The following is a 14,627-nucleotide window of genomic DNA, read 5'->3' as shown; positions in this document are numbered from 1 at the left end:
AAAACATGGCTTCATGCCTAACTTGTGTAGCCTGACAGCAGCAGCTTGAACCCAGGCAAAAAAGAAACCAATTTTATTTTTTATTTTATTTAGAAGTTTGTAGAGCGCACAGCTACCTCCGACAGAGGTGTCCCGGCGCTGAAGACAATAACTCGTGAGGTTCATAGAAGTTCAGAAGGAAAGAGGTAGGTTAGATATGGGAAAAGAGCCAGGTCTTAAGTTTCTTCCGGAACAAAGGCTCAGAAGTCAGGAATCTCAGTTCTGTTGGAAGGAGGTTCCACAGTCTGGAAGTGACTACAGCATAAGCCCTTCCACCCGTTCGCACTAGACGAAAGCGGGGACAGATCATTAGACGAAGATGGTTAGATCTGAGATTTCTTGATGCTTGTGAGATCTTCAGTCTGTGACTCAGGTAAGTGGGGCCTTGACCATTAAGAGCTCTAAAAGCGAGGGTCAGGGATTTAAACTGAATACGTAGTCTCACTGGGAGCCAGTGAAGTTTGATCAGATGGGGTGAAATAGAGTGACGGTAGGGGACATTACAAATCAGCCTGGCCGCAGAATTCTGTACTGTCTGTAATCGATTTATAAGATAAGCCGGGGCTCCCGCGTACAGACTGTTTGCGTAGTCCAAATGGGAAGTAATAAGGGAGTGGACTACAGTCTTGCGTGATTTTAAAGGCAGGAAATGGATGATTTTTTTAATCATATGAAGCTTTCCGAAACAGGACGCTGTGACTTTGTTAATTTGGGTTTTGCAGGAAAGAGCGGTGTCAAATTGGAAGCCCAAATTGCGGGTGGCTTGGACAGGTATAGGGGGGGGGATCTAATTTAGCCGGCCACCAGAGGCTGGAAGAGATGGGTGATTTCTAGTTGAAGAATAAGACTTCCGTCTTATCTGTATTCAGTTTTAAATTATTAGAGGACATCCAGGAGGCGATATTCACCATGCAATGGCGAAAGTTTAACAAGGAGCTTTCAGAATGATCTTTGAAGGAGAACACCAGCTGAGTGTCATCAGCGTAGACGATCACCCTGACGCCCCATGATTCGACCACCTTTGCCAGAGGCTTCAGGTATACATTAAACAGGAGCAGGCTAAGGGCAGATCCCTGTGGAACTCCCCATGTCCATGGTTTCTTGGAGGAAAAAAAGGAGCCCAACATCACTTGTTGGAATCGGTCCGTGAGGAATGATTTGACCCAGGTGAGAGGAGTCCCCCCAACTCCTACCTCTTGCAAACAAATGAGTAGTGTTTCATGGGAGATGGTGTCGAATGCCGCGGATAGGTCGAGGAGGACCAGCATGGCCTCCTCTCCCCTATCCGTGCACTCACGAATCGACTCTGATACTTCTAATAGGGCTGATTCAGTACTGAAGCCCGGCATGAATCCTGACTGAGAGTCATGAAACAGCAAATTAGACTCAAGGTAGTTGGACAGTTGTTCCTGTACCGCCTTTTCAAGCACTTTGGCTGGCTTGGGTAGGAGTGAAATCGGTCGGTAGTTGCTCAAGCATGTTGGATCGACACTGGCTTTTTTTTTAATGGGGATTAGTAATGCATGTTTCCATTCAGAAGGAACAACTCCTGAATACAAGGAGGAGTTCCAGATTTCAAGCAGAGGGTTAATAACTAGCGGGGCAATCTCATTCAAAATCAGGGCCGGGGCTGGATCCAGTGGTGAGCCTGATCTACATTTTAAAAATAGATTCAGGGCGTACTCCTTGGTGAGTGGATTAAAGGAAGTAAATGCCTTAGGGCAAGTGGTGTCCAGATCTAAGGTGATTTCAGTACGATTCTGCAGAATTGTAGTCGTAATATTGGCAATTTTTTTCGCAAAGAAATCAGATAAGTCTTCACTAAGTGCTTGGGAGGAGGTAACGGGAGCAGACAGAGCAGATGGATTAGTAAAATCTTTAACTATGTTAAAGAGGGCCTTAGAGGAATTTTTTGCATTGGCAATAGTTTCTGCAAAGTATACACTCATGGTATTGCGTTTAAGTTTATGCAATTTTTTTAGGGCCTGTCTGTAAAGAGATTTGGAAGCAGGGTCATAGGTCCGACGCCAAAGGCGCTCCAGGTTTTTACATCTGCTTCTGTTTTCCCTTAGTTCCGAAGTAAACCAGGGGGCTGACGGTTTTGATCTACGGGAGGTAAAGATCTGTAAGGGCGCGACTTTCTCAATGGCGGTTATGAGATCTTTATTAAATGTAAGGACCGCTTCATTGCGATAGTCAGGGAAAGGAGGTGAGTTATTTTTGTAAAATTGCTCTAGGGCAGTATTTGAGATCTTGTGCCATTTTCTGCCTTGAGCTCTAATGGCAGATTCCTTTTTAAGAGGTTGGAGTAAGAACACCTCGAACGGAATCAAGAAGTGGTCAGACCAAGTCAGAGGTGTGGAGGGAAGAATCTTAAGTTTCGTACAATTGGAAAAAATTAAATCAAGGGTGTGTCCCGCGACGTGTGTGGGGCCCCTAACTCCTTGAGTTAAATTCATACTTTGCATAGAGTCTAAAAGATGGGTGGAGCGGCTGCAGCCACTTACATCAACATGATGGTTAAAGTCTCCCAATACTGTGAAGTGAGGGTGTTTTAGGGACAGATCTGCGGTTACTGCCAGTAGTTTGGAAATGGCTGACTGTGGGGTGTTGGGGGGGCTGTAAACCAGGATCCCTGAAAAGATGGCTGTAGTAGACTCGGAGATGGAAAAATATAAAGCCTCTATGGGCCCTATGTTCATGATTTTTCTCGACGTAATCAGCAAGTGAGTCTGTGAAATTACCGCGATGCCGCCGCCCGTCTTGGAACCTTCGCGGCTAATGCCAGTAAGGCGGTAGCCCGGGGGCAAGGCAAGGGAAATGTCAGGGTTGGGGGTGTCTTTAATCCATGTCTCCGTCAGGAACAGTAAGTTCAAGGGCATGGAAGACAGCAGCAGCCAAATGTCACTTGCATGGCATGGTAGAGAGCGACAATTCAACAAGAGAGTGAAAGGACAAATGTTACATTTAAACAGGAGAGGGCTAGTCAGAGAGAGATTGCACTGAGCTGTAGGGGAGCAAGTTGACTTTCCTAGATCAATAAGCTGTGATCTAGTCCAGACCTGTCTGTGCGGGGTGGGAACCGGCAGCATGACAGGCCCGAGGCACGGACGGGCGCAGACGGGCTTGCCTTAAGCGTGCCTTCAGCGCGCAGACGGCGCGCCCCCTGCGCTCGTCCGCTGCGCGACCGGATGAGGCACATAATATATGGCAGAAGGAGGACGGCCAGGGGGGGTGTGGCCTCACGATAGGGGCGTGGCCTGAGGGTTCGCCGGTAAGGCGGCAGAGGTGTTTGTGTTGTGATCCCGCGACAGCGCTAAGATCAGCTGCGAGGGTTTCACAGGAGCGTGCTAGAGCCCCGATTCAAGATCCGGAGTGAGGAGTAAGTAAAAGATGCACAACACAGATAAACAGTGACACTCAAAGTTTAAAAAAGATAGGCGATCGAACTCCCGGCTTCCGCCTCAGGAGAATAAGGTCTCTGCTAATGAAAACGTAGGTAGGGCTGCCCCCGAGAACATTTACCTAATTGGTTAGGGAGTGCCCAAATGTCATCCCCAGCCACTAGTTGGTGCCAGGGAAAAATGTGGCATCACCAGCAACTACCTTCAGAACACATACTGGAAATGTAGAAGGTCAAAAGAGGACTGGAACTGCTGTCTGTGACCTAAGATGATCCCTTAAATAATGCACCTGCTCCCTTTATGTACCAAGGACAAGAAGTGGACTCCAAGTGTGAGTTGGCTGACCTCCTGTGAGGCGATAGGGACATAAGCTGAAAGACGCATTTTCATTGAAACACCTACCTTACGAGTGGGGACTGGACTTTGTTGTTGGGCTCTGCCCAACACCCTGAAAGACTATAAGTGCCTATTGTGTGGTCCAGGGGGCCTTAGGTGTGTATTCTGTGTGACTGTCTGAGCATCAAAATAAAGAATGAAAACTTTCAAAATCTTTTCCACTCGAGATCCAGAGCTTCAGGGAGACCTGCGGGTAAAGGTATCCGGCCAGCAGTACTACGACATTGGTTCGAATTTCGGCTTTGTTCTGCTCACAGTCTTCAGCATCTCCCAAAAAATGATTAAGTCCAGTTCTGCGATGAGACATTATTATTACTACAATTTTTTACGCATGTTTTATATAGCGCATGGCTACCTGAAAAAAGGTTTCCCAGTTTTAGGCCAGTCCAGAATGCGGTCTAAGGAGCAGGAAGATTAGGAAAGTACAGGGGGTTGAAACAGCCAGGTTTTAAGAAATTTGTTAAATGAGGAGAGTGAGTGACTCTCAAAGTTTGTGGCAGAGCATTCCAGAGCTTTGGACCAAGAAAAGAGAACACTTGGCCCTCTTTGCAGGATTTTCTAATTCAGGGGGTTACAGCCAGCATAAGATGGCTTGAACGCAGTGAGCGAGCAGGTGAGTACAGGGACACCAAGGAGCTGAGATAGAGTGGTCCAGTGTTTGGTAGGCATTTGTGCATAGAGCCCTAAATTGCACGCACCCATCAATAGCTCAACCAGTGTAAGTCACGTAACATACTGGCTGTAGAGGTGAAGCAGAGGACGTGCAGCAGTGTTTTGTACAAAGCTTAGAGGACCCCAATAGAAAAGACCATTTGGTGTTTTCGTCCTGAAAGTATTTATTGATGTTTACGTATAAAAAGATAGCAGAAGAGAAGAAGAACTTCAACAATGAGGTGCATGAGGTAGCATAACTCCTCAACTAGATCTCAGATTTGGTGCTTGTTTCTTAGGATCCAGGTGAATTCTCTTGATAGGTAAAGCGAAGCTACAATTTCTCTTCGGACATGTGGCAGATAAATTCTTTGAGCAGACAGCAAATGATAAACAAGACATTGGGCGCTTGCCAGATAGAGATGGCCTTGACATTCTGCTGAAATCTTCAGCTCTTTGGTTCGATCGAGGAAGTCTCGGATTAAAGATCCAAGGTTCCTAGTTCTAGGGTTGTTCCAAATTAATGGCTTGCAGATTGTGACTTCCTCGAAGACCTTCGATTCAGCACTGCCTGGTGGAGTAGTGAATGTGAAGGACAGAAGCTGGATGGATCATACTCGGAGATGGCCTCAGTACCCGATTTTCTAGGTGCTCATTTTCTGAAAGATCTATAATACAGCGGTTTGCTCCAATTTTGTTTGTAACCAAGATAACTTCTTTAGAACTTAATTATAATAAATCTGACCCCCTCTCTTCCTGGGTTCACTTGGTGGTTGCTCCTCGCCCAGAGGCTGTAAGGGACTGCCGTCCTCCATGCCCAGCCCCTAGTCTCCCGTTCACGCCTATATCTCACTTCCCGGCTCCTGTCACTGTATTCACTAGGGCATAGAAAATCTTGAGCATAGGTCCAGGGGATGAACCCGCTTCAAGTATCTAGCCTTAGGTTCCATGGGGCAGCTGCAATTTCAGCTACATCCTGCTCAGGGAGGATTTTTCTTCTCAAAAAGTGAAAAAGTCCCTTTTTGTTTTGGGACTTAGGAACATTTTTGAACTTTTTGACTTCCATGTTCCATAGACTGTGTTTTTCTAATGCTATTTTTACTAAAATCTTTGAGTTCAGATCTCTAGTTTCCTGGATTGGATTTTTGTCATTTTAGTATTATTTTACTCATGTAATTTTTCTCTTTAGTTTAAAAATGGTTGTTGAGTGCTGTGTTTTCTGTGACCTTTTCTACTGTGCATGCACTGTTCAATACACATTACCTTTGATTTATGCCCGATTGCTTGCACCGTTCCAAATGCCAGGGAGAAACCTGCTGACAAATTTCTATCCTGACAAAAATGGTTGAAGAGGCCTGCCTTTTTTCATACTACAGGGTAAGAAAACACACATACATTAACAGAATGCAAGCACTATTGTGCTGAATTCACATACTACTGCTACTGCTTTGGCCCACGAGGCATGGATTTAATAGAATCTGGAGTAAACTTCTCAATAGTTGTACAGCTAGCTGTCCCTGGACACCTCTGCTCATGTCAGTCGATAGTAAATCCATGGTCTGGAATTTCACATGTGGTAGGAGAGGTACTAGTTGAACAGGGATTGGGCTTACCTCAAACTGGAGCCAGCTCACAGCAAGATCAGTCAAGCTGATTCAATCTCCAGTTCTAAATGAAAGGAGATCTAATGCAGATCTTGAACCACATATTCTCTAGCTTTGTTAAGAACGTCAAGGAGGAGCTGGTGCTTTAAAAAAAAAATTAAGTAAATGCAGCATTGTAACTGCACTGCCACACAAAGAGGCTTTTCACACTCTCAAGCAGCTGAGATAACAAAACAAGCACTGGCAATATCAATATGTTCTGCATTTGAAACATTAGCTTAGTTAATGGTTTTTAGCCATGCTGCACAGCACCGCGGAAGCTGTGCAGCGTGGTCAAATAAGAAAAAAAAAGCCTATGAGGCGGCCAGCTGCATCATTTTGCAGGAATACGCACCACACATATACATGGCCACAAAATGACAGCCCCTTTCTTAATCCATTTTACTTGCCAGAATTGGATCTGCAAATAAAAAGATAAATGTATGATGGTCTTTTATTTTAGCAACATGGAGAGTGTGGGTAGGCAGGGCAACATGGAGGACGTGGGTGCAGAGAGCAACACAGAGGGTGTGGGTGGAGAAACACGCAGGGCACAAGTGGAGGGGAGCAACAAGGAGAGCACACGTGGTGGGCAGCAATGTAGGGGACGAAAAATCAACAGAGAAGGAGGGCATGGGTAGGGTGAAGCAACATGGAGCGCAGGGCGAAGGAAGCAATACAGATGGCGGGGATGGGGAGGAGAAGCAACAGGCGAGAAAGCAAAAGAGCGGGCAGGTGAGAAGCACAAGCCTAGAAAGCAACAGGAGGGGGACACAAGAGGGAACGCAAACATGGGGGTGGCGGAGAGAAGCACACTGGCAACAGTAAGTAACACAGAGTGCAGGGGGAGAGAAGTGCATACAAGGGGCAGCTGGAAAGGCATGCATTCTCTTGGAGTGCTTAACTATAAAGAAATAAATATAGAGCTTAAAACACAAGCAGTGGAAGCATAGAAGCTAGCCAATCAAAAGAGATGACAATGAGGAAATGCTCCATGGGAGGTACAAACACAAGATGGACAGGTTGGGGAAACAAATGCGAAGCAGGCATATGGGAGTGATAGGCAAGCCAACCAAATGTACGCAATGGGTGGGCTCAAAGCCCCTATATGTTCTTAGTAAGACCACTGGGCTGTCTGGTAGGCTTAACCTAAACAGCGTCCTAGTAGAAATTAGGATTTAAAGTGGACTTTTTATACACTAAACCTATCTTCATGTTTAAAGACCGAAAGATTACTTGTCCGATGTAATTTTAACCAATTATACACAACTGTTGTAGGGTTAAACCATTCCACCAGGTGGTCAATATTTTGAATACCCTTAATAGATAATATCAAAATGATAAGCATAGTAAATTGCATTTGCATTTCATTTAATGCTGGCTCTAGAGTGCCTTTTAAAAATAGCACAAAATGGAAGCAAAACTAGTTTACTTAGACTATTCCACTTTTCTTACATAGTAGTGACACAGATGTTCGAAGCTTAGATTAGAGACGCATGGTCATACAGTAGGGCCAGGTTCAAGATGACCAAACATTCTGGAGAGTCTATTGACTCCCGGGTATATTCCTTTCAAAACACACCAATCTCCACACATATTTAAAAAGAGGCATCCTGTAAGCTAATTTTAGAGGCTCATGAAGGAAATCATGAAATGTGGGGTAGGTACCCTTGCAACGAGCCATGAAGGACTTTCTTGACATAGCTATATTTCAAGACTAAGCATCACTCACCTGCATTTAAACATCCTATAAAGGACTTTTAATGAAGTCATGTAGATCCAGCTTTTCCCACCTACTGATCAAAACCTAGTACACATAAGCACCAATTTCTCACAAGTCGTTGTTCATGTCCACCCCTACACACATGTGGGTGAAGATGTTTGAGGCAATGGCCCAGACATGTGCAATCAGGCTTTAAGAGAAGGAGACCTCCCAAAAAATGTGTGCAAAGGAGTCACACAGGATCCACCAGGCAATCTTATTTCTCTCCTACCCTTAACACAGTTAGGAGGGAAGCAATCTGTATGGTTTTTAAACAAAACGCAGACTGGTAAAAGTGATAACTTGGGTGCAATCATTTTCCAGATGAAAATCCATGAACAGTAAAGGCCTCCTGCCTTCCCTGCTGGTAAGTTTGGGGTTTCTAGTATTTACTGCACATGTTCTCGGCTCACACAAGGTAGGACATCTGACAAGTAGCTTTTCAGACAATTTTCAAAGACCATCAATACTATTTTTATCAGCTGCTCTCCAATTCTGGGCAGCAACTTAAAGTACACTTTTGGCACATCCGGAGTTCTGGAGACAGCAGTCACCACATTTAAACATGAGATGATCAAATACTTCCCTAATAAGAAGTTTCTCACACAGCGATACTCAATCTACTGACTTTGGAAGCATGTGGATTCCACCTTACATGACCTGCTGCAGATCACTGCATATCTCAGCGGTGAATGTTTTAATCACCAAGACATCCTGCCAGGTAGTTCTCTATTTAAAAAATTATTGGAGCAATGACCGCAATTTAAGTATATAGGCCCAGATTTGGGGGGCGCTAGAGGGCGCACGGCGATATGGCCGCCTTCTGAGACGGCTCCGCCGGTCAAGCCGAAAACGCGGTAATAAGTATTGTTAGCGGACTCGGAGCGGCCCGCAGGCGGAGGAAATGCTGATCGGAACCATCTGGCAGTGACCTGCGAGTGAAAAGAGGCACTGAAAGAACTGCTGCGCCCTGCAAAATGAGATTCATTGCCCGATCCGAGCAGTGCTACGGCGCGTACAAGATGGCGGCGCCCAGGGGCTGGCTGTGAGTAAAGGAGCGGAGGCGGCGGTGAAATGGCGCCATAGCTGAGGACGCGAGACAGAGCAGCGCACGGCTCCTTCGGGCTAACTGGCGATGTACGGCCGACCTGTGAGTGTTGCTGGAACACCGTTTAACATGGTGGCGGAAAAAACGCTGGGATCGTGCAAAATGGAGGCGTAAGTGAGCGCGCGAAGAGCGGCCCTGAGGTGGAGCCAGTGACATGCTACGGAATGGTCGCTGGACCGGCGCAATCTCGTTCACTGGAGCAGAGTTCGAGGGACACCCTTGAGGAGACAATGCACGGTGTCACAAGCGCATGACACAACGAACAACACCACAACGCCTGCGCCTACACTTAAAAGAACAGCTTATGGGGGAATGAAGCGCATTGGACCTGTGTGATATCTCCACGAATCCTTGGGGGGCTGCGACTGACCGCCCCACTATCGGACGACAGCCGCGATAGGAGTTGTGGCCTGGCCGGAGCGGACCGCTGAACACGGCTTCTTGAGGCGCTTGTAGGGGTGTGACCGTCGCGGTTACAGTGTGCAGACGCGAATCGGATGGATGAGAGCTACGCCTCGGGGCACACAATCGCTGGTGAAACCATGGAGGCCTAGCCATTGATGGATCGCCCCCAGGGTGTGACCACGGCTGAATTGCACGATCGCGCCTAAAGAGGAGGTGTGGATTGCGTGGTGTGTTGCGCGACTTCTCTGCTGTGGGCCAGAGCTCAATCACGGTATAGCCCAGGGCAGTGGCGCAGGCGGAGGTGATGTGCTGAGCCGGTGGCTACATCTGAAGAAGTGAGCTGCGTTCCCTGATCCTCGTGCTGAAGTGTCCTGCGGAAGTAGTTGACACGTCGGTCGTGGGCCTGCCATAGCGACAACATGGGGAAAACGGACAGGATGCAGACCAAGCTTCAATTCGAGGCGAAGAAAGCGACCAAAGACACGGCAGTGACGCAGGACGCTGAATCACACGCTGACCCTGAGGTACCGGCGGGAATGGAGGGGGTTCTGCAAGCCATACAAAGAAGCCTGCAAGATATCAACGGCAAGCTGGACACGATCACTCTTTGGGTGGATAACATGGCGGCAAGCTGGACAAACACGGGGAACGACTTGTCGAAGCGGAGACCCGCATTGCAGCGGTGGAGGATGAGTCGCATGACACGACCAGAAAATGCACGGAGATGGAGCGGCTGCTGGACGTTATCAAAGCCAAGGCGGAGGATTTGGAAGCGAGGTCCAGACGCAATAACGTGCGCATCGCGGGGATTCCGGAATCAACGAACACAGGTCGCATGGAAACCTACATTGAGGAACTAATCCGTAGTGTCTTTGGCGCGGAGAGCCGCTCTACAATGTTCGTGGTTGAACGTACCCACAGATCTCTTGCCCCGCAGCCAAAACCAGGGGCCACACCACGACCGATACTAGCCCGTGTTCTAAACTATTGAGACCGCGATGCGATACGATCTTAAGGCTGGCACGGGAAAAAAAGCAGATCAACTATCAGGGAAACGCTTTGGAGTTCTACCCGGATTTCACTATGTCGGTGCAAATGGCACGGAGAGAGTTCAACACGGTCAAACAGAAGCTGCGAGAATTGAAAATTGAATACGCAATGTTATATCCAGCGCGGTTAAGAGTAATGCATGAGGGCCGATCTACCATTTTACAGACGCCGAAAGCAGCACAGGACTTCCTTAAGAAACGTCTTACCAAGCGCAAAGAGTTGCGGCGGACGGAGCAAGATAATGATCAGGACTAGCTGAAGTATATAGGCCCAGATTTAAACATGGGAGACAGAGGCACGGAAATAGGAAGAAGTGGAGCATAAGAACATGTTTGCTAGTCTGTATAAGCCACCCAAATAACCTCCATATCTGCAGAGAAGCTCTAGAAGTGGGTAGGATGCATTAAAGTGGCATAATGGAAAAAGCTGTGCTGCTTAGAGGGTGCATTCCCTTGGAACTCCGAAGCCAGGTCCATTTTCAGATATGAATCCCTGGTGTTGGCACAGTTGCAGGTGCATCAGCAACATAACCATTTAAGGGAAATATCTCCCCTCCAACACCCCCTCCCACACCCAGTAAGCCTGGGCTTACAGGGACTGTACATTGATGAGGAGCAAAAAACTATGCATTATGGGAGGAGCCGTCCCCCGCTGGATAACAAAAGAGTTCCAGGATGGCAGTGCTCATATATTTGAACAAATGTGGCAGGGTTGATGGGCCAATACTGGGTGTGCTAACATATGTGAGGTGAGCATGCTCAAGAGACAGGCATGTAAGAGAAGAAGGCTCTAGATGAACTGTGATCTTGAGCCGTTGCCTGCACCAGTTGCGTCAATGAGGAGGAGTGAGTGATGCTACTGGCAAAGTGGACATCACTGCTCAGATGGAGGTGACCATTATTTCCACTGATTGAAACAAAGCATAGCACATGGTCTGGGCAGGCAAAGTAGATGCAATTCTGCATCATCCATATTTAAGTGTGATCACCCGTAAATACTGAAACTCCTCCAAAAGAAAAAGCTCTGAGTACAGGAAATGGAGGGTTTACGGAGTACATGGTAGAAAATATTAGCAATATACATGCTTCTTTTTTTTTAGCTCTTTCCTTCCCAACCTGAATAGGGCAAGAGTGCTTAAGAATTTGAATAGATATGGCCAATCCCTAAGTATACCAATCCTGGCACTAATATCTAGCCATATCCAGGATTAAAAGCCACCCTTTAATGTTTAGTATGAGTTGTAGTTTTGTAGGACATTAATGTTTCCTTTTTGATACAATTCCATCATTTATTTTTTACATGGACAGAAAACAAAGTATGGAATACTAAAAAAAAAAAAAAAAAAAAAAAATAATAATAATAATAATAATAATAATAATAGCATTAGCCTTTTTTCTCTATTGCACTTTTAAAGTTGGCTGACCATAAGCAAATGAATACCTTAACCATGCCCTTCGCAATTTAGCAAGCAGTTATTTTATTTTTCCTGGTGTCGGATACTCACTTGCTGAATACTCTGAACTGCTGAACTGGTTTCTTCTCCAGCATTGCCCGTGAACTCCTCTTTTGCAGTGAAGTCATTAAAGTCAGAGTCTTCAGGCTCTTGGGCACTTTCATCCTCTTCCTCGTCATCCTCCTCTACATCATCCTCATCATCGTCATCCTCCTCCGTCTCCTCTCGGCGCTTCTGCCGTCGCTTACGCAGCTTGTTTAATTTCATTGGCCTTTCTTCAGGTATTTCCCCTTCTTCTAAAGCAAGATCAGACTACAGGAACACAAAAACAGCTGTGAGAACTTTGCAAAACTAACGAAGAAGGACTTAAAAGCAAATCATTCAAACGACGAACTACGTAACCATTATAAAGTGTGTAATTCAATGCTCTGTTCCCAAGTATATGGCTTTTATGGAGCTTCATGCTGAATTTATATACTTCGGGCTCTGTGTTCTCCCACCAACCACCACCCTAGTCCATGATATCTTTAGTTCTCCAGACACTAGGAAAAATCAAACTAGATACAATACAAACCACACACTGGGCTGAAATAAAGACATGCTTAGTAATGCAAGTGTCACAAGCAACTGCAATTTGTAAATCCAACTGCAACCTAAGAAATAGGACTCGCTCCTTACGAAACATTTTTGAGCAACAATTTATGTGGGAAAGCAGTAACTGGCAGAGACAGGTCTATGATACATGGCTAAGGGAATCTCTAATGCCTCATTACCTTTAAAGGAAGATCCAGTTTAAGAAGGCAAAGCCGCTACTACCGGAAAGTGAGTCTAACAGCAGGTGGGTGTTATAGAAGGTATTATTGATTTAGATGTTTTTTTATGCAGAAACAAAATGTATTGATCAAATTATTCACTTTTGATTTGTGTTTGGAAAGTCATTTTCTGCAATGTTGGCAAATTGTGTACAATCAAAAAAACTGGAGAAAGTCCAGCACGAAAACAGGACTTGCGGTAATCCTGGAAGAGGGCTACACAAATGGCTAAAAGGTGAACTACAAGAGAAGATACTGCTATTGTATTCACCTGTATGGATCAGGGAAAAAACTCCCACAGCTAGTCTCTCACAACACAAAGGAAATTCATTCGCATTACAGAGATGAATAGAATAACAACAAATAAAATAATGAAAGAAGAAAGTGATGTGTCCAGTTATTGCTGAAGGAGGACGGACTTGAAAATGAATATTTTGAGTGCTTTCAGTAGTGTGGGAGAACGAATCCAACAGATTCAGCCAATGCCTTTCAGAATTTAGGGGCTAGACTAGAGAAGTCCTGCAGCTGTTTCGATTTCTTCATTTTGGCAATTTCAACAAGGAGTACCAATTTACTCATGCGGTATGAGCTGCTAGCACTCGTCAGTTTTTGATGGATGTTTGGGTGGGGTATGGGGGGTTAAAGAGGGGTATTTATTTGTGGGTTCATATAGCGCAGAACACACCTACGGGCACTTTAGAAAAAAGTCCAATTTACACTAGATACAAAAGATACACAGCCATTATGGCTATTTTTCAAAGTGCTTTAGATTATAATTAGCTGTTTTATGTGCAAAGCAGTTAAATTCAGTTTCAAGAGAGAACTAGTGAATGTTCATCAGGTGCATTGATGGTTCTCCTTAGTTCCTATATCAAAGCAAGCAAAACTGTATTGTTCATTTGGCGGCACTGAGTGGCAGACTCAAATTAAAATTCAATAGCTGGATCGGAGGCATAGATTATGGTTGGGCTGTCATCTTTTCAGTGTTTATTTTTTGAAGGTTTCAGTGGTGTTTTTCAAACCTGTTGAAATATGTGTTTTATAAGTGTTTATTCATCTGCATATAACCCCAAAATAGACAAACCAATGTTTTCAGAATTACTAAACAAGTGGATTATTACAGTGTTTGTTACAAAACACATTTAATTTATGGCCTGCAGCCTGGATGGCAGAGGGGCAAGGGGTGATACGTGGTATGTGAACACTGGCTGGAGCAAAGTACTGCAAGCAGCTCCGTGGAGCCCATGCCTTTGAAATCAGCTTGTCACCTTGTGAGGCCACCTGGCGGGACATGAATGGAGGTTTCAGCCTGAACCTCAGAAGTTGCCTCCGATAGGCACGATTATCGCCAGATGCTCCCGCCCACAGAACCTGGCCAGACAATTCTACAGATTGATTGCCTTCCCCCAGCAAGAAATTTGGACTGCAGTGGAGAGCGCTGAGGTGACCCCCATTGAGGGGCGATAGTCTATGTGCTATATGCTCTGCAAGCCAGGTACACAAAAGTTGATTGGCAATTTCTGTGGACGCTAAAGGCCAAAGATAGGACAGGACTCCCACAGCGCAGATGCACCTTTACCACAATGGCAAATCATCATGGCCACTAAAAATAGAGAAACTAGAACCCAGTAACAGAGATCAGACTACCTGCCTGGGTGAGCTCCACAAAGGAAGGCCCGAAGGCGGACTTGGCTTCTGGCCTGTCTGAGATGAACAAGACACTTCAACAACTGGAGGACCAAGTGCCAACCAATGAAGATGACATAGTCGCAATGAGTCAAGAGGTTTATGAACTACAGGATTCCAAGCCCAAAATGGAAGACGATATCAGGAAACATTGGAATAAATGCAGGACTAAGGCACCACTCAAGTAGGGATAATGCATTGGTCCATAAAGTCCCAGA

General features: G+C 45.7%; 1 protein-coding gene across 4 annotated transcripts in view; it reads right to left on the bottom strand.

Annotated features, from left to right (window-relative positions):
- Nucleotides 1–14,627, bottom strand: part of PRDM15 (PR/SET domain 15) — a 439,353-nt gene that overhangs the window by 17,332 nt on the left and 407,394 nt on the right. For all 4 annotated transcript variants that reach the window (XM_085621221.1, XM_085621224.1, XM_085621222.1 and 1 more), the window contains one exon: nucleotides 11,963–12,223. In XM_085621221.1, the coding sequence (XP_085477347.1) occupies nucleotides 11,963–12,223 (261 nt within the window). The remainder of the gene's footprint in view (nucleotides 1–11,962; nucleotides 12,224–14,627) is intronic.

The sequence above is a fragment of the Triturus cristatus genome, chromosome 8 (assembly GCF_964204655.1).
Source record: "Triturus cristatus chromosome 8, aTriCri1.1, whole genome shotgun sequence".
Lineage (NCBI taxonomy): Eukaryota > Metazoa > Chordata > Amphibia > Caudata > Salamandridae > Triturus > Triturus cristatus.
Note: the sequence above shows the minus strand (reverse complement) of the source record. Positions and strands in the feature narration are given on the sequence as shown.